Here is a 21500-nt window from a genome sequence, read left to right on the forward strand (position 1 = left end):
CATATCACACTTTTTTTTTTTTATTCTTCTTAAACTTATTAAATTCTTCTACTCATTATCTATATACCACACATTTGGTAAGAAAATAAATAAAAAATAAAAAGTTTGGTCTATGGAAACGATAAGTAAAATTTTTCATATCATTAATACTTTTACACATGGAGCCCAGATCACGTGCTGTGAATCAATAAAAGGATGCGTGTTCATATAAACATACACGCAGAACAAGGTTGGAGTTGTTGAGTTGGATCATGGATGTGGCTTTTGGGGAAGGGGCCGTTTAAGGGGAAGCGAACAGTGGTGACAATCATGCAAAAGTTGGCTAGGGTAAGCAAATATAAAGGGGAGAATTACATTTTCTGACGCAGAAGTAGGCCATGAATAAGCCAACTCTTCTTTACTCTTCGTGTTAAAACCACCTCTGGTTTGGGTTATTTGTCCCAATATACAAAATCTTTAAATGAAAAAAAAATTGATATGGAGGGATATTACTTTCCATTCATATGCAATTACAATCCCCCTGTTCGTTTATTGGTGAGCCAGATAACTTATGGAGTAAAAAAGAAAGACAGAATCTTCAAGGAGACCATTGATCAGGTACAGTGAGAAAATAGGTAGTCATTGCCTTTCGGAACCTTTTCTTGTATTGTTTGGGGGAAATAATTGTAGGTGGAGCATTTTTCGGACCACCAAGAATCCCAGATGCCTTTACCCATGTCTCCAAATGCTTGTCCCAAGTATACTGTCTCATGTAGTCAATGATCCCTAAAACCAGCTCTTTTCGCTCATCATCCACCCCAACCAGCAGTGAATAGTCCATAACATCCACGGACTGCAGAAACATGAGAAATAGTGAATAATCGCATTTAAAAGAGCAGAATTTCAAACCCATTTTCCTATTTTTTGGAATTCAAGCTAACTCCACCCTTTGTTGTGGTAAATTTAGAGTGTAACCTCCCCCCTGTATATGAATTGAGAATGGTCTCACCACAGATTTTGTACTGGCATTATCTTCAGCGGACTTAACCTCCTTCCACAATAACTGAAATACTTAATTGCATTTTGAGGGGATTTTAATATTATTTATTATCTTAAGAAAAATTCTATACACTATACTACCATCCCACTTCCATTCCACTAAGTAAGATGTGACACATTTATCACCATTAAATAGTTATTTATTACATGCTTCTTTATCATCTAATGGTGATGAATATGACACATACCACTTAGTATGATCAAAATAGGATGAGAGTGTGGTGTATAACATTACTCTTATCTCAATAATTTTTGTATAGGTAATTTATTATCTCAATGATTGGTTCAAGATCATCTATTATTTTTCACATCACTTAAGTTGTAGAAGGATGTGACATTGTCCAAACTACATAGGATGTCACTTGTCAGTTGACTTTTTGTCAGAACTAAGGGAAGTAGAAAGTAAGCGAGGTTTCTAAAATCTAAAGAACAAAGTTTCAGAAACTTAGGGAGGTCAACATACACTACACCCACAAAGAAATCACCCATGAAAAACAATCAAATATTTTGCTCTAATTTGTAAGTGAGGACCATAATCGTTGCTCTAAAGTATTTAAAAGCTGAAATTTAGAACCTTGATGCACTCATAGCAATGAGAGAGAGAGAGAGAGAGAGAGAGGCTTACTGCCAAAAATGATGTATCATTCCAGATAGCTCTTTCTAGGCTCCTCTTTGCCTTACTTCCAAGAAATATGGGTTTAGTACGCAATGTTTCCAACAAATTCATATCTAGAAGTACTTTGTTTGTTCCTGTTGTATCTGGATTATAACGGGATCGTGCCGAGCCCTTGAGATCATAGACCCTTGAGATATTCCTTTTGAAAAAGAGGTTCTCAATCACCATCAAATCCATTTTTGTTTCCTTGCCACCTTTCAGGTGTTTAACAGAGACCTGCCATCAAATATTAGCATTAGAATTGCAAGAAAGTGTACTTCAATGCAACATACACCCAGATTTACCACCAATCCACGTGCATTGACACACAAACACCAACCAATAAATGGAGTGAGGCCTAACCTGATAAATACCGAGAATTTTGGCAAGGCAAGTTGGGCTTCCTGAGATAAGAGAATCAGTCAAATATTTAAAATACTCAGGAGCAAAATCCTCAAAGGAATCCAACTCAGTTTTTGTAACTTGTTTTATGATGAATCTTTCATCCAATGACTTAGCAAAATATACATTGCTTTTTCCCCCTTGTGCACTCCATCTCCGGCAGCGGTTCAAGGATCGCACAAAATCAACTCCACTACGGCAGCATCTTTTCCTAAGAGAGTCAAACTGTTTCGCAAAATAACAAGTGACTGAAAACTTTGCTTTACCTCCAGCCGTTGATGACTCATCCTCAAAAGTAATCGTGAAATGTGGAGATCTTTTGGGATCCTCAAAAAGGGTACCCACAGATGATGAGGAATCTTCAGATCCATAACTACCATAATGGACATAATCGAGCTCCAAAGAGCCAAAAGATTGCCAGGCAGAAATGGAGGAAGCTGAAGAATCTTCTCTATTGATATCATGTGGACTCCAGCTTCCCTCATGCTCATTCAATTTATCAGCAATCCAGTCATCATGCTCCTTTGAAATCAGGGCATATGAAATTATGCTGGTGGGTTCATTGTCATAAACCGCAACAACAATATCACTGCGGCCAGTTTGGGAAAGCAGCAATCGAGCTCCCTCAGCAATATGAGACGCAGAGGGAAGAAATGATGGCATGTAACTCGTACTTAAATTTAATTTCTGTATCTCCTGTGGCAGAATTTGGGAGTAGGTTCTAATTACATTGGGAACAGGATCTCTAACCATACTCCTGTAATCTCCAGAAGCATGGAAAGATTTAACATTTGACAAATGCAATGGGGAGGGAGGCAATCCTTTCAGGATTCTGTCTTGCACTCTTAATGCAGAATCAAAAGAATGAACTCTCATAGGCAACATAAGCCTTCTAAAAGGAGGATTATCATTCTGACCAACCAGCCTTACAGATCCAGGTCGTGCTCCATCTACTTGTGATGTATGAAGCGGTTCAGCTTTCATTGCAATTTGACTAGTCCCTGTCCAAGCAGAATCTATTCTCTCAGATAGAGTAGATTCATTGGGAGAGAAGGTTTCAATGAGAGTCTTATTTACATTAACTTCTACATCTGAATGTATTTCCTCCTCTCTGTTATGATGACATGAGGTTAACATGGAGTCATGAGCAACACAAGGTTCAAAGGACAGGAAACTAGGCTTCTGCTCTGACTGCAAATCATTTCCGGGGGACTCCTGTAATCTTGAAGATTCAGACTTATTCCCTTCATGCCCAAAGTCAAGCTTGCCATCCTTAAAAGATGATTTTCTTTTCATCTCTTTCAGCTGGGTATAAGACACATCCCCTTGGGGGACCTTAGAAATAGAACAATTTTTTAGTAAAGCGTCCAACGAATAAAGCCGCCGATCCCAGACATGTGAACCAACTAAAAGAGAGCGTTTCAAGCGATTCAGTTCCAGAATGTCGATAGCCATCCAGTCTGGCCGTGAAATCCCCATGATAGCCGGCTGTAGCAAATACTATTATAAAGGAGACTAATTAGAAGCAGAACAATTTATTTATATAATCAAAGAAATTACACCACATGGTCTTTACAAGGTTTTGTGGACTGAGAAACCTATTAAAATATTATACATGCAGTGGGCACATACATTGTAATCATTTCTTTCCTTTTTGAGCAGGTCGTTTAGCTCAATGATGCGGTCCTGTAGCTCAAATGTATCTGACCATTCACTTCCAAAAGATTTACATTTTTCTTCCAAGCTATCAAGTACATCAGATATATTTGCATACAAGGTTTCCATTTTGCTGACAAGCTGTAGCAAAAGGCAGTATGTTAATAAGATGGTGGTTCCAAGAAACTGTAAAAGCTAGCATGTTAGATCTATGTTTACTTATTTGCATCAGTTCTACCAATCATGTCAACGGAAATTTAAGATTCTTAAAAGCACCTCTGCTGCCTCTTTTCTTATCCACTCATGTTGAGTATGACCGTTGAAGTCAAGCACTGATGGTGGCAAATGGACAGAGAGAATATCAATAGGGGAATACCGGAAAAATGCAACCATGCTTCCAAACCTGTTGAATGAAAATTTTCAACTTTCAACATCTCACCAACATGATATTCGACAATTGTAAAGTTGACAATGAATGCCAAATCAGAGCATATACCCATAGTAACGGAGACAGTCCCTTTGCAATGAATGACCACAGGGTGCGACACGATTAGCAGTTGCATGGTTCGAAAAGCTAAGTTCTAAGAACTTTCCAAAAGAAAGTCCCCAGGCAGCATCCGACATAACAACTCTACGGGTTGCTGGTGGAACTCCATCTACATCAGGACACCTTAGGCATCGATGCCACATCCATATCTTGCCATCCCGTTCCCCAGGTAGCTTTAAGGAGGAGAGGCATCTAACATTGATCGTAAGATTTCCTTGTTGATGGGTGTAACATAGGACATGGGCCTCAGCTGGCTCTTTACATGATTGACAGCAAGATGTCTGGCAACGAAAAGTTCTATTAACTAATAAAATTCCATTTGATAACCAATAGTTACGGAAAAATAGTCCTAATATCATAAATAATTAAAAGAAAGTAAGATCAGAGGATCCCCAAAAGTGTTACCTGATTAAAAAGGTTGTCACGAAGATATCTCCCTAGAGGCTTATCAAAACAGCCATAGAACTTTATGCGCTGGAGCCGAGAGCGTTCACATACAATTCCTTTCAGCACACAATGGCTTGAAAATGATACCAATATGCTCTGGTGAGTTTCAGTGGCTGAAAAGTATTCACTGGAGACTTCCTTTTCATCCGCCCTTTCAGATTTTGTCAATTCATTCATCTCCCCAACTTGTAGTTCTGACTGGGAAAATTTTCTCAGAACAGAAGGAAGCAGAGTGGGCCCATTTATTTCCATTGACTGATGTGAAGTGCACGACTCCAAAACCTCACTAGATGCTAAATCATCATAGCATATATCAGATGGTGCATTTCCGACCCTACTGTTAATGGAACTAGTAGACAAAGGATGAACAGGATCAAGATGAGCAGACAATGACTCCAATCCTTCAAGATCCAGACTGAGACTCAGAATTTCTGCATCTTGGACCATTGCTCTCTCTGGTACAGCAATTGAGGGTTGAAGTGCCATTTTAGGCAGACTAGCACCCTCATCAGCGAGAAAGGATGTCTCAAGAGATAAATGATAGGCTGCAAACACTGCATATTGAACAACATGTTTAACTTTCTTTAGCTCATCACGACATGTGCCCTTAAGCAAGACCTACAAACAACCGCAAAAATAGGATCAGAAACAGAACCAAGTCTTTTCATAGTCAGACTAAACCAGTACATTGGATAACTGATCATGAGATAATTACCAATATAAGTTAGGCAGCTGGAAATAGTGGGAGATAATCTCAATCCATTAAATAGAGATGAAAAAAGAACTATTCTACTTTATAAATAGAAAGCATTACCGTGCAACCTAAACGCCTTGTACAGCCTTCAAAAAACATCAATGTTTTAGATGGTTTTTTGTGGAACTGGTTTGCAGTCTCATGTTCCTCAGACACTCTCTCTGTCCGGAACAGTTCACAATGTCCCACCCGAGCTGTAGAAATACTATCAATGGACTGAGTAATAAGAGCACCGGTACACAGGGCTATACGCTCTAGTAACGGCCTCTTAACATTCAGCACTAACGAGATTTCCTTTGCGAGCAGATAGTCTTGGGCATATGAAGATACACTTTTTTCTACTAGTAGAACATTTGGTCGAAGAGCCTCAATCTTTGAAATAATATTCTTGAAATGACCATTTTCCTGCCAAGAAAAAAACAATGCTTAGAAGTTCATCCTTATTAAATGAACGACACTGATTAAGTTTTTTTCTTATCGGTAAATAAGATTTTATTGATCGTAGGAACAGGCAAAAGCCCAAGTAGATGGGTTGAATAAGTTAAAAGTTCAGTGCATTAAAAGAGAACCTGCTCTAGTAACGTATCAAAAGATGCCAACTGGTTATGAACTTTCTGATATTCGAGTGCTCCTCCTAAAAGAAGCAATCTAGGATTTTTGTATTGTGAGGTCATGCGCTTGTGCTTTATGTTTTTCGTACAAACTACTCCCTTTATAAGGGTGCTGCACAGAACAAATCCACAACTTAAAGATGAATGACATGGACCTGCACAAGAAAAGATCCGAACTATTTATAAAAAGGAGTGTCTGTAAAACCTAAAACACATCATACCTCTCACTTGGACTTCCTGATGCTATGCACTTAACCTTTACATAAGCAACAGGATCCATGCTGCCTCCTCTGCTAGTATCTGGTTTAACAAAATTTGCTGCTTGCCATGCTATTGTTGTAACTATGTCAAGCCAATCCTCAACACCATTCTCTTTGCCCACTTTAATACCCTCCCCCTGTAAAAGCTGGGACACGAGAGCCCTAAAATGCCCTTGTACCACAGCTCTAAGTGGTTCCTTATTACCCTCATTCTGTTTCTCCTTAGCTGGAAACATACAAGAAAGGCTGCTACTGGATGAGAACATCGCACCGGAGTCCCCAATATCATCATCTTCATCATCATATGAAAAGAAATCCTCATCGTTTTCATCATCAGGTGGTGGGGGAAACCAGATATGACCACTGTTCTCAAAATCCAATGGCCTTTGAGACTTCTCATAAGGGTTTCTAAAAACTGACAAGTCATCGGAGCAATCATCATTGTTATATGGATCCACAGAACCTAAATCAGGTTTTCCCAAAATAGCCATTGTTTCTTGATCAAAGGGAACATCATTCTGAGAAATAGGGCTTCCCTCTTGCCCCTGCTGTACAGAATGCCCAACTCTATTAGAAGTAAAATTAATCCTAGAGGGGCTGTCTAACAGACTAGATCCCACTGACCTAAAACTGTAAAACTCATTTCTAGCACTAAGACTACCCAAATCTGTGTCTGAGTTGTCATGACAATATTCACTGGATGGGCTGAAAAATTGCTTTCCAGAATCCTCTGCCTCGTCTTCATCACTCCTACATTAGCAAACAGAGATTTATTGACACATTGAAAAATCTACAAATGGGGAACCAAACAAAAACCGAGAAAATACATAACAGCATGGGATTTTTTTGGCACATAAGAAAATTGTACATCAAAATTTAAGCTCAAAGACGTCAACACACCAGTTGATCATATACAACAGAAATGTCAAACAAAATAATAAAGAAGCTAACATCCAGGGTACTCAAAAAGTACAATTATCTTTGTCAGTGCTCACTAATAAAGCAAACAACAAAGAAAACTTACTTCCACTGACGGTAAAAGTTCAAAAATGTGGTTCATCTCTTGGCAGTTTGTTTATACTTTGAAGTGAAATGATGAGAGAAACGTATAAATAAACTCTCTGAAGAAAACCATGAACTATAGAAAAAGAGATTACCTGCAGGGAGAGTGACGAACAGATACAGGAGATTGGTGACCACTAAAAGAGGTGATGCGCCTGCGGGCCATTGCATGTGGAGAATACCCATATTCCCTGGTTTCAAAATAGTGAGCAAGGTGATCACTCCGATTCGATTCTCTATTCATGGAACAACCGATTCTTTCACCATCAAAACAAGACGGAGATGGTGGTTCCGGGCTTTCTCGAGGGCTTTCTTGGGGAGACGCAGAAGGATGTACTTTTTCACTAGACTTCCTCCCGCCTTCACACCTTAAACTAACATCAGAACAGAACCTGCAGGACTTGATAGTCCCCTCACCACCCTCAGCCTTACTCTTGAAACTATACGATTCAAAAACCGACAATTCAACACGAATACATTTCCCACACATGCCCCTGCCACAGCTTTGGCAATGGTATCTATGAGAAATCCCAGCAAGATTTGTATTGCACTCACAACACATTTTGCAAGTGTTATCAGACATTTCAAATTCCCCGGACAAATACAGTTTATCGCTTGCTACCCAAGATATCCAAGATCTAACCTTCTTTATTAGATCTAGTAGTGAACTATCAGGTACTCCCATAGAATGTAATGACCCAATGAAAATCGTATAACTCCTCTTCCTTCTTCTTGATCTAAATTTAGAAACTATATTTCACAACATTAAACATAACATAATATCTCTAACCTCAGACCCAATTACCCCAACACTTCTTTATAAAAATATTTTGAAAAGAAAATTAACAAAAGTGAAAATTTGATAAACCCCCCACAATAAAAATGGTGGGTGATTCGGATGTGTTTTTTAGAACTTTTTTTAAAAAAAAACAAAAACCCTTACAACTGACTCTGATATTTCTTTTCTTTTTTTTTTTTTCCTCCCTTTTTCTATCTTCCGAAATGGGCTTAAAGCTAGAAACTGAGCTTAAATCCTCCAAGAATCACAAAATACATCGGAGGAGGAAATCCACAACAACCTAACACCAAAAAAGCCCAAAGATTGCACAAATCTAATACTATTTTGTACAACAACAACATCAAAGAAACAAGAAATCCTTTTGATTAAATTAGCAACACAGAACAAACAGCAACCAGAAGCCGAAGCCGAAGCCGAAGCAGAAGACCGCAAAACCCTAAAAAGAACCCCCCTCAACAGCTAACCGATTCCAGAGTCGTCAAGAATGCATCCGGCGACCGATTCGAGCATCACAACAGTGACACACCCCAAGTATATCCCTCCACCATCAAGAAAAGACACGGACTCGCACAAGTCATAGATCAAAACAAGAAACAAGAAAGAAAGAAAGAAGAAAAGAAGAATCAAATACTGGGAAGGATGAGAATGAGAATGAAAAGCAGGAAAAGAACGAGAACGGAGAAGTTTCCCTTTTCCCCAGAGAAAACAGCTCGCATCTGAACGAATAAGGTCACCCGCAACAATACTCCTTGCTTCTTCTTCTCCTCTTCCTTCCTACCCAACACCATCTTTTTTCCGCTTTTCCTTTCCTTCGCCTTTTTCTTTCCTTTCCCTCTCCTCCACCTTACTAATTATATTAATATAAAAATACACAGCCAACCCAGTAATGATTTACAAAGAGCACTCTTTTTTATTCTTAACGAGCGTTTCCAGAGAGAGCACTCCACTTCCTCTCTTTCCGCTACATCTTTCTTCTCTCGGTAACGTTACGTACAATCATCGTATAATGTTTAATACAATTATATTAAAAATAAAATAAAATTTATTATTAAAAAAATTATTATTTCGTATTTATTATTTTTAAAAATAATAACATAATACTTACACGTTCTTTTTTTTTTTTCTTTTTTTTTTCCTTGTCTGAGAGTCATCTATCGTTCAAACTTTACTTCGAGCAGAGTCAGCAACGATACGTGGGATTTTCCGCCTACAAACACGCGAGGTTACGGTGGGTGTAATGCACGCTCCGTTGACAAATCTGGATCCTGGTCTCGTCGTGGTGGGTCAGTGTCTGGTTTTTACCGAGTTGTTTGATTAGGATACGTCTGGATAGTAAGAAGTGTTGAGAATATTTATGAATAGTAATAATAAAATATTGAATAATAGTAAAAAGTAGATAAAAAGTAATAAATAGTAAAAAAGTATGTAAAAAATAATAATAAAGTAAAGAATAGTAATGAGAGTATTTGATGTACTCTCACTTGCCAAACACATTATTTTTTTTTTAAAAATACATCATCTTATCTCATTTTATTTATATAATTCTTTTAATTTTTAATATAAAATAAAATAAATAATTTAATTTTTTAAATTTTAAAATAAAAATAATATTAAAAAATATATTTTAATAATATTTTATTTAATTTTTTAATTTTTTAATTTTTTAATTTTAATCTCAATTCATAAAACAAACGGCCGTCTCTTGAGAATTCTAATTTCTAGTCCGACTTCTGATTTCGTTTCGTTGACCCCCTGAATCAGATACATTGGATTTACAAAATAAGCAACACCACGGATAGAAATTTGTGTTTATCAGTTGTGTTTGTGTTGTATTAAATGGCGAATATTAGAATAGACAAATGATATTTATAATTATGAAGTACATAAGTGTTATGAATATTATTTTAAAAAAAGTTAATAAATACGAAATTTATATAAAAATAATAATAATATTATAATAGTAAACCTAACTTTTTTTTTTAAAATGATTGTGTGATATTTGTGTACTCTACGACTGTATGTAACATTATTCATTAAACTATATAGGTCAGTCAAACACCAGTTTAATTGAATGGATCTTTAAAATCCTAACTCGACTCATTTAAATAACGGTTGATATAACACGGCCTGTTTAATAATTATAAACTCAATCCATTTAATCTATTTTGACCTATAGCATGTTATGGTATATTAGATTATAAAAATTATTACGGTAATATAAAGTGATCTAATGTAGGGGTGTGCAGAATTCCGAGAATTTCGACTCCGTCCGACCTCCGCTCCGATGCCGACTCCGACGGAGTCGGAGTTGTCGGAATTCGGAGTCGGAATTCGGAGCTACTCCGAATAATTATTCGGAGTCGGAGCTCGAAGCTGGGTTTTAAAAAAAAAAATTTGAACGACACCGTTCCACTTAATATGGAACGGCGTCGTTCCATATTTCCAAGTTGAAGGGGCTTCTTCTTCACGTCTAGCGTCCTCTTCCTTTTCACTTCTTCTTCTTCCTTCTTCCTTCTTCACTTCTTCTTCCTCCTTCACTTCTCTCTCGCGTCTCCCGTCCCAGTGACTGAACCAGTGAACCAGTGAAGTTCAGAACACCGTTCGTCGTTGCTCCTCCCTGCCGCCGTCCCTCTGTTCAGCTTCCAGCCTTCCAGCCTTCCACCTACGGTGAGCCATAAATTTATGAGCCCTAAATTTAATTCAAGCACGTCTCTTATGAATTGGAGCCAGTAGTTGTGATTCTTGTGATTCTTGTGTATTGAATATTCAATATAGTCCCCAACACGGCGCTCAAAAACATGAATTTTACATTGTTTTGAAGACTTGCGCTCGAGCGATGTGTCGAGCGCAAGTCGAGCGCACGTTGTTTTGAACATTGGCTCGAGCGATATGTCGAGCGGAAGTCAAGCGAACCTCTCTGGAAGAGTTCTGCTCGAGCGCTACGTCGAGCGCTCATCGAGCGAACCTCTCTAGATTCTGCTCGAGCGCTACGTCGAGCGCTCATCGAGCGAAACTCTCGAGCGCTGAGCGAAACTCTCTGTATGGATTCTGCTCGAGCTCGACGTCGAGCGCAGGTCGAGCGATCCTCTCTGTATGGATTCTGCTCGAGCGCCACGTCGAGCGCATCGAGCGAACCTCTCTGTATGAGTTCTGCTCGAGCGCCACTTCGAGCGCACATCGAGCGAACCTTTCTTGGATAGGTTCTGCTCGAGCGCTATGTCGAGCGCACGTCGAGCGAATCTCTCTGTATGGCTCTTGCTCGAGCGCACGTCGAGCGCACGTCGAGCGAACCCATCTGGATGGGTTCGTCTGAGTCAAGCGCACATCAACCGAACCTCAATGTAATAATACATCGATACATGTATTATTATGATACAATAATACATGTCATATTGTATAATACAATAGCCTAGTTTATTTTTAAACTAATTTTTTGCTTCTAATTTAATTTTTTCAGCTTCATTGATTGTGATATGGATCCTAGACATAATGGAGATGATCGTCCACAAGGGGATGTAGCGGATGCCAATGCTACAACTCCTACACCGGTGGGTACTTCCACCCCTAGAGCCACATCTAGGGCAGCTACATCTAGAGCAGCTACATCTTGTGCGAGTAGTCGACTCCCACTCCCAGTTGATATAGAGGATGAAGATATGTTCAACGAGGAGGAGGAGATGCCCATTGAGCAAGATCAACCACCACGACCTTCTAAAAAGAGGTCGTGGACATGGGAGCATTTCACCAAAATTCCTGGTGAAATTGCGAACCCAGTGGCAAGATGTCATTATTGTGGATCACTTTGTGGATGCCATTCGAAGAAGCAAGGTACCAGTGTGTTGATAGCACATCTAAATGGTTGCCAACGATATAAGATAGCGAAGGGATTGCAAGCCACTGATCAGACCAACCTCAGTTACCAAACTTCTACAGCCACTGATGGTACACAGACTAAGAAATTGGTCATCCCTCAATACAGTGAGAAGATGTTGAGGGACATGCTTGCAGAGATGATAATTACTGATGAGATGCCATTTACCACAGTCGAGAAAAGAGGCTTTCGAAAGTTTCTAAATTTTGTTGAGCCACGATTTCCCATTCCATCACGGTATACAGTGATGCGAGATTGTATGAAGAGGCATGCGAAGGACAAGGAGGAGATGAGGAAGATGTTTATTACCACTGGCCAAAGAGTGTCTTTTACGACTGACACATGGACTTCCATACAGAACGTCTGCTACATGTGTATCACGGCACACTATATTGACAGTGAGTGGATTTTGCATAAAAAATTATTGGTTTTAAAGAAATTGTGGATCATAAAGGTGCATCCATTGAGGCGAAGATGGATGATTGTTTAAAGGATTGGGGAATTCGAAAAGTGCTGTGTATTACAGTTGACAATGCCAGTGCGAATGAAACAGCAATTGATTGGTTTAAGCGGAACACGACGGTGAGAGATGATGTCATTCGGGCCCACGAGTTTATTCACGTTCGATGCTGTGCTCATTTCATTAACCTCATAGTTGTTGAGGGATTAAAAGAGGTTCATGATTCCATAACCCGAGTCCGCAACATTGTACGATATGTGAGGGGTTCCCCTCAAAGGCTTGCCAAGTTTAAGGCAATAGCAGAAGATTTGAAGATTGAATGTTCTAGTATGCTGTGCTTGGACGTTCCGACTCGATGGAATTCTACATACATGATGTTGGATGTGGTACAGAAGTACCAAAAAGCATTCGAGCGGATGGAGGTCGAGGATGGGGGCCTGAGGTATGCTTTGTTGGAGCCAGCATGACAGGGGCTCGGTGCGCCAGACGCACATGATTGGACCAGTGTGAGTTATTTTGTTGAATTTTTAAGAACTTTTTATGAGATAACCATGCGACTATCTGGATCCAAATATACGACTGCGAACTTATTTTTCAGTAAGCTCTCAGAGCTTCACTTCCAGTTGAAAAATAGTTGTACTGACTCTGCTGGATTGTTATCTGATATGGCTACGAGGATGAAGATAAAATATGATAAATATTGGGGGAATATTGAGAAGATAAATAGATTGCTATTTGTGGCTGTGATCCTTGACCCTCGAGTTAAGTTGGCCGTTCTAGAATTTTGGGTAAATTCCGTCCTCGGGGCAGTGAAGGCTGGAGAGTTTATTAGATTGCTAAAAAGTGATGTTGATGACTTATATCATCACTACAGTACTAGTGCTCAGCCTTCATCCGCAGTTGGTAGCTCCTCACATTCGAGGCCGACAGGATCGACAGTTCCCTCAGGTGATACTGACCCATCTGTAGGGGTTAGAGGCAATCGTGTCATACGGCAGTATCATCAACTCATGTCAACAAGGAATATTATGCATTGTACATCTGAGGTTGAACGATATTTTATGGAAGCTGTCGAGGCACCTAGTGATGTATTTCAGTTATTAACTTGGTGGAAAGTTAATTCCACCAAGTATCCAGTCCTTTCCCGTGTGGCCCGAGATGTGCTAGCCATTCCTGTCACTACGGTTGCCTCAGAGTCGGCATTTAGCACTGGAGGTCGCGTGTTGGATGCTTATCGGAGTTCATTGTCACCGTCAACCGTGGAGGCCCTCGTTTGCACACAGAATTGGATAAGTGAAACGCCCATTGGACTAGATACCGTTGGCGTTGATGCCGAGAGCTATAGGCTTGAATCAGGTAAGTTTATATGCTTTTTAATGATGATTTAATTATTTTTAATATTTCTAACTTCTACTTTTTATGATTTTATAGATCTAATTGTGAACCCTAACATAATTACCGATGATTGAGAGTTTGGAACGGACGCTACTTGAGAGTTGTGATGGAGTTGAGAGAACCTCATTTCTTGGTAAGAATCAAATTATTCTTTTACCGTATATAATTTTTTATTATCAATTTTTTTTCATCTATTGATTGCTATTTTCTATCTTCATTTCAGGCGTGACCAATGGAACATTGGGGTTTGAGTGAAACCCGTGTTTAATTTTTATGTAATTATATTTCAAGACTGAGTCATATTGTTATTACGTTATAAATGAGACTGTTATAACTTATGGCTGCATCATACATGTTATTTACTTTTTAAACTATTTATATAGTTATATTTATGTACTTATATCCCGAGCAAATACGTGGAATAAGTATTCTTTATTCTATAATTTCTATTAGTACTTATCCATCATCTCTCAAAAGTTTATAATTTATTATCCAACTGAAATTAATCGAATTATACAAATTCGTACCATCATTATTTTCTATAAAATTTTAAATTTGTGTAATTTTCAACTCATGAGTCATGAGCACTTTTAATGCTAAATTTCAGGCAGACATAAAACAAATTAAAGATATAATCAAAATTCAGTAACAAACTCAGAACGAATATTTAAATTATTGAAAACTCTTGAATAAACTAAATATTTGTAGATGGTTAACTTTTAAAAAAATATATATATGTTGCCCACTATCTGAAACGAAATTGAACAACAAAATTTAAATAATAATAATAATAAAAAATTCTGAAATTGAGTTCGGAGTCGGAGCTCCGACCTCCGTTCGGAACTCCCTCCGAACTCCGTTCGGAGCTCCGATCGGAGGTCGGAGCTCCGACCTCCGATCGGAATCAGACTCCGACTACGTTCGGAGTCGGAGTCGGAGGGGAGTTTTGGCTCCGAATCCGGTCGGAGTCGGAGGTCGGAAATGACAACTCCGACTCCGTCGGAGTCGGAGCCCACCCCTAATCTAATGTATGATATGTAGTCATATCAATTTGTAAATTTTAATTTAAAAGTGTTTTTTGTTATGAGGTAAGAAAAGCTCATTGTTTTATAATCACATTTCCAACATATGAGACAGCAAGAAGAGATGGATATTATTGAATACCCAAGAGAAGAGAGAAATCTCTAGTTTTAAGATATAAATTTCTTATAACGTATTGTGTTTGTTTGATTAGTTATTACGTACTGCGTTCATTTTCTGCAGTGAAACTCAAACTCTATAATTATGCTTTGTTCGATTTCAAAACTCATATCAATTCATTTTAACTCATCATTATAATTTTTTTAAATTTCAATATAAAATATAATAAATAATTCAATTTTTTTAAATTTTAAAATAATAATAATATTATAACAATATTTTATTATCTCAACTCAACTCAACTCAACTCAACTCATCTCGACTTAGTTTAACATTCAAAGTTGAAAGAAAAAACTCTAAGAGATATTAATCTTTCTAATTTTATTTATTTTTAGATTGACATGGATTTTGAATGACTTTAACTAAGGCAATGGCTCTCTAATTTAATGTCATCTAATCACATAATTTGGTTTCATGAATGGTATTCATCAGAGATGTTTTGACAATGGGATGTGACAGCGAAACTTGTAACTTACATGTAAGCAAGGTGGAGGGATTCTCAGCTATCTCAAACCATCATTGCAAAATTATTTTTATATAATTACATCAAATTGAGTCTCTATTCTTGGAGAAAGGTCGGTTGCCGCCACTAAACCCCGACCAAGTCAAATAAATATATATTTATATTGCTGTTGAAACTTGAAACTTGCATATCTCTTTTGAGACAACTCAAAAAATAAGGCAGGCAGTACTCTTACCTCGATTATTTTTTGGACAATCGATTCTAAGAGGCAAAGCATTCTCTCTCTCTTTCTTTTGAGATAGAAAGAGTAATGATCATGTTATCCTTATTTTTTTTTTATGAGTAGTGCTAGGCTGCCGTCAGCAATAAACGTTAGACGTGTCGTCTAGTATAAATTTATTTTTATTTCTTATTTTTATATATTTGTAACATATTTAAATATTTTAAAAAAATAAAAAAATATACTAATACATTAAAAGTTAATTTCTTAATCATTAAGTAAAAAAATTAAATACATGAATAGTGAGGAGACAAACTCAAATGACATTATAGCCTTTCTCTTTCTTTATACATTGCCCAAAACAAATGAAAGTTTTCAACAACTAAAGATTAATGATAACCCATTTACTTTCCCATGTTATTAGCTTTGAATTTAACTCAAAAACCATTTTTTTTTTCAAATTTGAGTGTACCCCGGCCCATGATATAGTCTGTTCCATTAAAGAAAGGCGTTTATTATATGAAAATAGACATGATTTTTCTAAAACTTTCTTAAGCTTTTAGAATCCTATGTTGATCGATGAAGATCCCTTTGGAAGTGGGAATTATTATCTAAAAAAAAAAAAAGGCATTTATTATATGAAAATGCACATGATTTTTCTAAAACTTCCATAAACTTTTAGAATCCTATCATGTCGATCGATGAAGATCCCTTTGGAAGTGGGCATTATTATCTCAAAAAAAAAACCGAAATGCATGCCCCACCCATGGGCTGCAAGAGTGGCACGAGATGGCATGTCCCATGCAAACTGCATTTACAGGTAAGGTAAGAAGTATTTGGTAGCATTATTTGGGGCATTGTTTTGGTTTGGTGGGAGGACAACATCTGCAGAGGTGTGGTGCTGTCATGGCTGTGCCGAAAGATCGATGTAGCTTTCTCTTCATATTTTTCTTCTCTCTTGTTTTATGCTTTATCTTCTTGGCGTTTTCTTTTGACAGATATACTCTTTTTCAAATACACCTAAAGCTCTCGCTCGAAGAAATTGGATCTCTCTCTCTCTCTCTCTCTCTCTCTCTAGATCTCCCTCATACATGAGCCCTAGATGCATAAAAAGTTGAATCATTCCTACGCTTTAACTAGTCACTAATGGATAAGAGAGCCGCCCCTTAGACATTTTTCTTCTTCTTCTTCATCGTCATCATCATTCATGACTCATCTCCATGTGAAGGATATGTTCTTTTGTTGAATTACTTTTGTTGGGTACTTAGAAAATCCATAGCATTCTGCCTTTTTTAAATAAATAAATTACTCTGCTTGTCAAATTAGGGTTACAAAGGCCCCCACATTTTCATTTCTTCTGCCCTAAAAAAAGCCTAGTGAGAAGACATGACCCCCCTACGTACCCTTTTTATTTTTCTATAATATCATCTCTAATGTGTTTTTAATGAATGATACCATTAATTTAAGTCAATCATGTCTCATGCATATTTAAAAAACAAAAAAAAAAAAAAAAACAACAAAATTTTAAGGCGTACGTCTATATATAATAATTACACTTTGTTTGGCTTACTAGATGCGGATAATTCTAATCCTACTTGATATTATTTTGTCATTCTTGAGTCATCACTGATGTTATGGTGTCAATGTCATCATCCAGTAGTACTCTATCATGAACAGAAATAATCCCCATTAGCACTAAAATAGTCTAACTATGTGTGATATTTTTTGTCAGAATAATATTACACACAGTCGTAGAATGCGCAAGTACTGTACAATTATTTTAAAAAAGAGTGAAGTTCATTATTAAAAATTTATTATTTTTTTTATATGAGTTCAGTATTTACTAACTTTTTACAAAGAATTATGCATTATTTACGCATTCCACAACTATAAATATTATTTTTCTTTTTAACAGCATCCTTTCATAAGCTTAGAAAATATATATACTCTTAATTTGTTCTTCTATTTTAATTATTTTTTTTCTCCAGAGTAAGAAATTTCAACATCAGGTATAAAAAGAGTTCCTATTGATCTAATGATTCATCCCAAGAAATTAGTAATATATAATAAACAAAACATAAAAGGGTTTTCTGTTCTAATGATTCCTTAAAAGAAATATATTTATATATAGGAGGAGACGTGTATTCTGTCGTGTATTTCCTTCTTCTATGTGGTCGGTTAGAACATCCATCCCCATGACATGATGGATGGATGGAAAACATGAACTCCCCACTAACCTTTTTTTCTTTCTAAATTTTTCTGTGTCAATTAAGTCGCATTCACATGTTATTTTCTTCTCTGATCTAGCTAATCGGTGGGTAAATATCTCAATCGTGGTATATGAAAGTTGTGGGATTTGATTAGGCTAGCTTTTTCCATTGCTAATTTGCAGCAGTCGTTGAACTTGGCGCGCAGGTTAATGACAATTAAGCAAAGAGGAGAGAGATAATGGGGGAAATAACTAAGATTCCAATTGGATAGAAGTGTGACATTAAGGTCGGGTATATAATATGGTGCTTTTTTGAAAAGATTAAAAGTACCGGTCCTCCTTTATAACTACCAGTCATCAAAACATTTATATAGTTAATTTCCTCGATCCATACCCATAGGGCCATAGGTCCTCTCTTGACCTAATGACAAGTTATACAATTTGGCTACAACTTTGCTACATCTAGGAATTGTATTTAGGATTAAAAAGTTGGGTTGAATTATGGAACCTAAAAAGTTTAGAGCACTATACATATATAGGATTTTGACTCAAGACTTTGACCCGACCCGATCTAGAACCCGCATGTCCGAATACATACCAATGTTATTCGGTTCGGATATTCGAAATTTGGAGCTTTGTACGCAATATTGGAGACTTTGAATGAATTGGAATTCTTCATCATCAAAAAATAAAATTAAAAGTTTGATGGGAGCAGCTGTTATAAACATCGATATTATGTAAATTTAGCAAGAGCAACTTCCTCTTGAATTTTGGCAATACTTGGCTTCATGTAGTAGAGAATATTTGAATTATCAATCTCATAATTAATACCATATGATCAACATCAAACTATTTAAATACAGTGGACAACAACAAGGCCTGAAATTTTGGGAATTCAGATCATTGGACCTATATATGAAAGAGTTCTACTGCATATAATCGTTTTTGTATATTTATTGCGTACTTCACTGATGTTATTTATTAGTTAAAATAGTTATTTTATATTAAAAAAAAGTTACCACAGCCAATCACATTAATAGAATGCGTAAGAAGTATGTAAAAGTGATTACACGTAAAGTTTTTGTATATAAAATGCTCATATATTTGGTTACACTTAGTTATGTGATTAAAAAAAAGTTTCAATGAATTTATGGTTTTTAAGAAGTGTTGTCTGAAACTCAAAGTGCGCCTATTTGTGTCTAAGTTTCCCAATTCCTGAGAAAAAATGATAAACATACAAAACTTTTTACACCACTTTACACAATTATATTTTAAAATGATGGATATTTTTATAAAATACCTTATAAAAATAACATCACTTTATAAAAATATCCTCATTTTAATACAAGTATTGTGAAATATGTCCAAAAGTATATTGTATAGTTATCATTACTCATTTCCGAGACACTACCCAAATCGGTACATGTTTCTTAAGGCTAAAACTTACCCAATAAAGAATTTCGCCACGTTAGGATTGTTATAGGTAGTTGTCATTCACGGGATTGTTATAGGTAGTTGTCATTCACGAGGGGTCTTGATCGTTGGTCCCAAAGGTAAGAATTCAATATGGAAACAAAGATTGGTTGGTGGGATGTTAAGCTATGAGAAAGGTATGCAGCTATGTTCATTGTTGATCTTGGTTTCAAGAAAAAGGGCCTTGATATCTACTTACCTTCACTCCATCAACAAAACCTCTACAAGTTGGTCACAGTGCAGAAAAATCTTGTGGAAATATGATATCCAATGTTAAAGCTGATACATATTATAATATTAGTACACTGAATTCATGTTAGGGGTCAAGTACTAACTTCACAATTGAAGGCACCGAATGAAGAAAAAGCTTTATAGGGGGCGGCACTATAATGGACCAATGGTGTCACGGCCGGGACCTAAAGAAACTAGTTATATATAGGTGGACCAGAACAGCAGCTAGCTCATATTAATGGATTCGAGGTTGGATAAACACATGAACAGTGGTCCTCTTTCTTTCTTTCAGGCTAAAAAATTAGAGACAAATCAAGGTGAGTCATGGTTGAATTAGAATGGGGTTGAAACAGCACTTGCGCCTTTCCCCTCTGTATTTCCTTTTTAATCAAGCTCTAATAAAAACAAATACTAAAAACCTAACTTTTTGTTTCTTTCTCCATCAACTTGATTCCAATTAAGCTGTAATCGAGTTGAGTCAAGTCGGTTTTTAGCTTGTCGAACTCGACTCGTCTCAAAATACTTGAGCTCGAGCTCGAGATTTTTATTTATTCTTTATTTGAACTCGACTCGATAAACTAAACTCTCAACTCAAACTCGAGTTGTTTATTTTTATTTTTTTATAAGATTTAATAATTAATAAATTAGATAAATAAAAAAATAAAAATCTAATATTGAATTTGTACAACTAACAAGTAGATCAACCTCTATTGAATTATAAGATTTTAAAAATTTATAAATAATTAATATCTAACTAGTTGATATTTATCCATAATAACAATATATTATATGCCTACATATATTATTAATACATACACATAATATGATAACATATATCTATTCCATATGTGGTTCCCACATATTAGTATATAAAATTATTAAATCTTATCGACTAATTATTGTACAAATTATGAAATATAGTTATGAAGTATATTTAATATATAGACATGAGTAATTAGGTTACATATTATATATTTAATTATGAAAGTGTTATGTTTATATTATTAACTAATACATATATATATATATATATACATAGGTGTATGTATATACTTATTAATATATGAATGAGTTTTAATCGAGTCGAGTTAACGAGTCGACTCGAACATAAACGAGTGGGCCTTAACGAGTTGAGTTGAGTTAAGTTTTGTCGGATATGTGTCATTTACTAATCAAGCAGATATCTGCTTTCACGGGTATTTTTTTTTTCACTAGTCGAGTTCGATTCGAGTTTAATCGAGCGAATACTGAGCGGGCTATTGAACAGACTAGTTCATTTACAGCTCTAATTCCAATCTGATATGCTGCCTTTGGAGACCCTATATATTCTCACATGCCCCATCTGATCTTGTGAGACCGTTGATCGTTTGATTTCTCCAAAGACCATCTAAAAAATATCCTATGTGAGGCTCACACTTTGCCATGCCTCCATTAACTCCTCTAGCAACACATACAATACTAATGGAGCAATACAGATTGCTCCAGACAATACCAATGGAGTTGACAACCTCAAGTTGTCACACCCCCCTCTACCACCCTTAATGTGTGAACTCCACACTCCAATATAACTAGGGTTGGGTAACAGGGCCCCACCCTCCGCTGTCCAGCCCCGTTCGCTCCGCACCCATATATATATATATATATATATAACCTACAGACAAAACATAGATGTTTTGTGTATGGATTTTTTTTAACAGCCCAAACTGGGATGTTAAGTCCCCCCTCCCATGACTCCCTCCTCCCCTTC

General features: G+C 36.7%; 1 protein-coding gene across 1 annotated transcript; it reads right to left on the bottom strand.

Annotated features, from left to right (window-relative positions):
• Window positions 1-109: 109 nt before the first annotated feature.
• On the bottom strand, window positions 110-9201 carry LOC109008181 (putative 1-phosphatidylinositol-3-phosphate 5-kinase FAB1C). The gene is made up of 11 exons (XM_018988194.2): window positions 7528-9201; window positions 6332-7120; window positions 6069-6222; window positions 5560-5904; window positions 4704-5363; window positions 4248-4579; window positions 4028-4154; window positions 3728-3892; window positions 2057-3595; window positions 1664-1930; window positions 110-832 (listed from the first exon to the last, which is right to left on the bottom strand). The coding sequence occupies exons 1-11, from the start codon at window positions 8115-8117 to the stop codon at window positions 578-580; spliced, it is 5223 nt and encodes a 1740-aa protein (XP_018843739.1). The 5' UTR covers window positions 8118-9201; the 3' UTR covers window positions 110-577.
• Window positions 9202-21500: the final 12299 nt, after the last annotated feature.

Source organism: Juglans regia, chromosome 13 (genome assembly GCF_001411555.2).
Source record: "Juglans regia cultivar Chandler chromosome 13, Walnut 2.0, whole genome shotgun sequence".
NCBI lineage: Eukaryota > Viridiplantae > Streptophyta > Magnoliopsida > Fagales > Juglandaceae > Juglans > Juglans regia.

What these genes read in the sequence shown, in the direction of transcription:
- LOC109008181 (XM_018988194.2), bottom strand. Translation starts at nt 8,117, where the DNA reads ATGGGAGTACCTGATAGTTCACTACTAGATCTAATAAAGAAGGTTAGA. An exon ending in GTTCGTCACTCTCCCTGCAG is followed by an intron (nt 7,121 to 7,527) that starts GTAATCTCTTTT and finishes TTGCTAATGTAG; the next exon opens with GAGTGATGAAGACGAGGCAG. An exon ending in TAAGAAAAGAGGCAGCAGAG is followed by an intron (nt 3,893 to 4,027) that starts GTGCTTTTAAGA and finishes CTTTTGCTACAG; the next exon opens with CTTGTCAGCAAAATGGAAAC.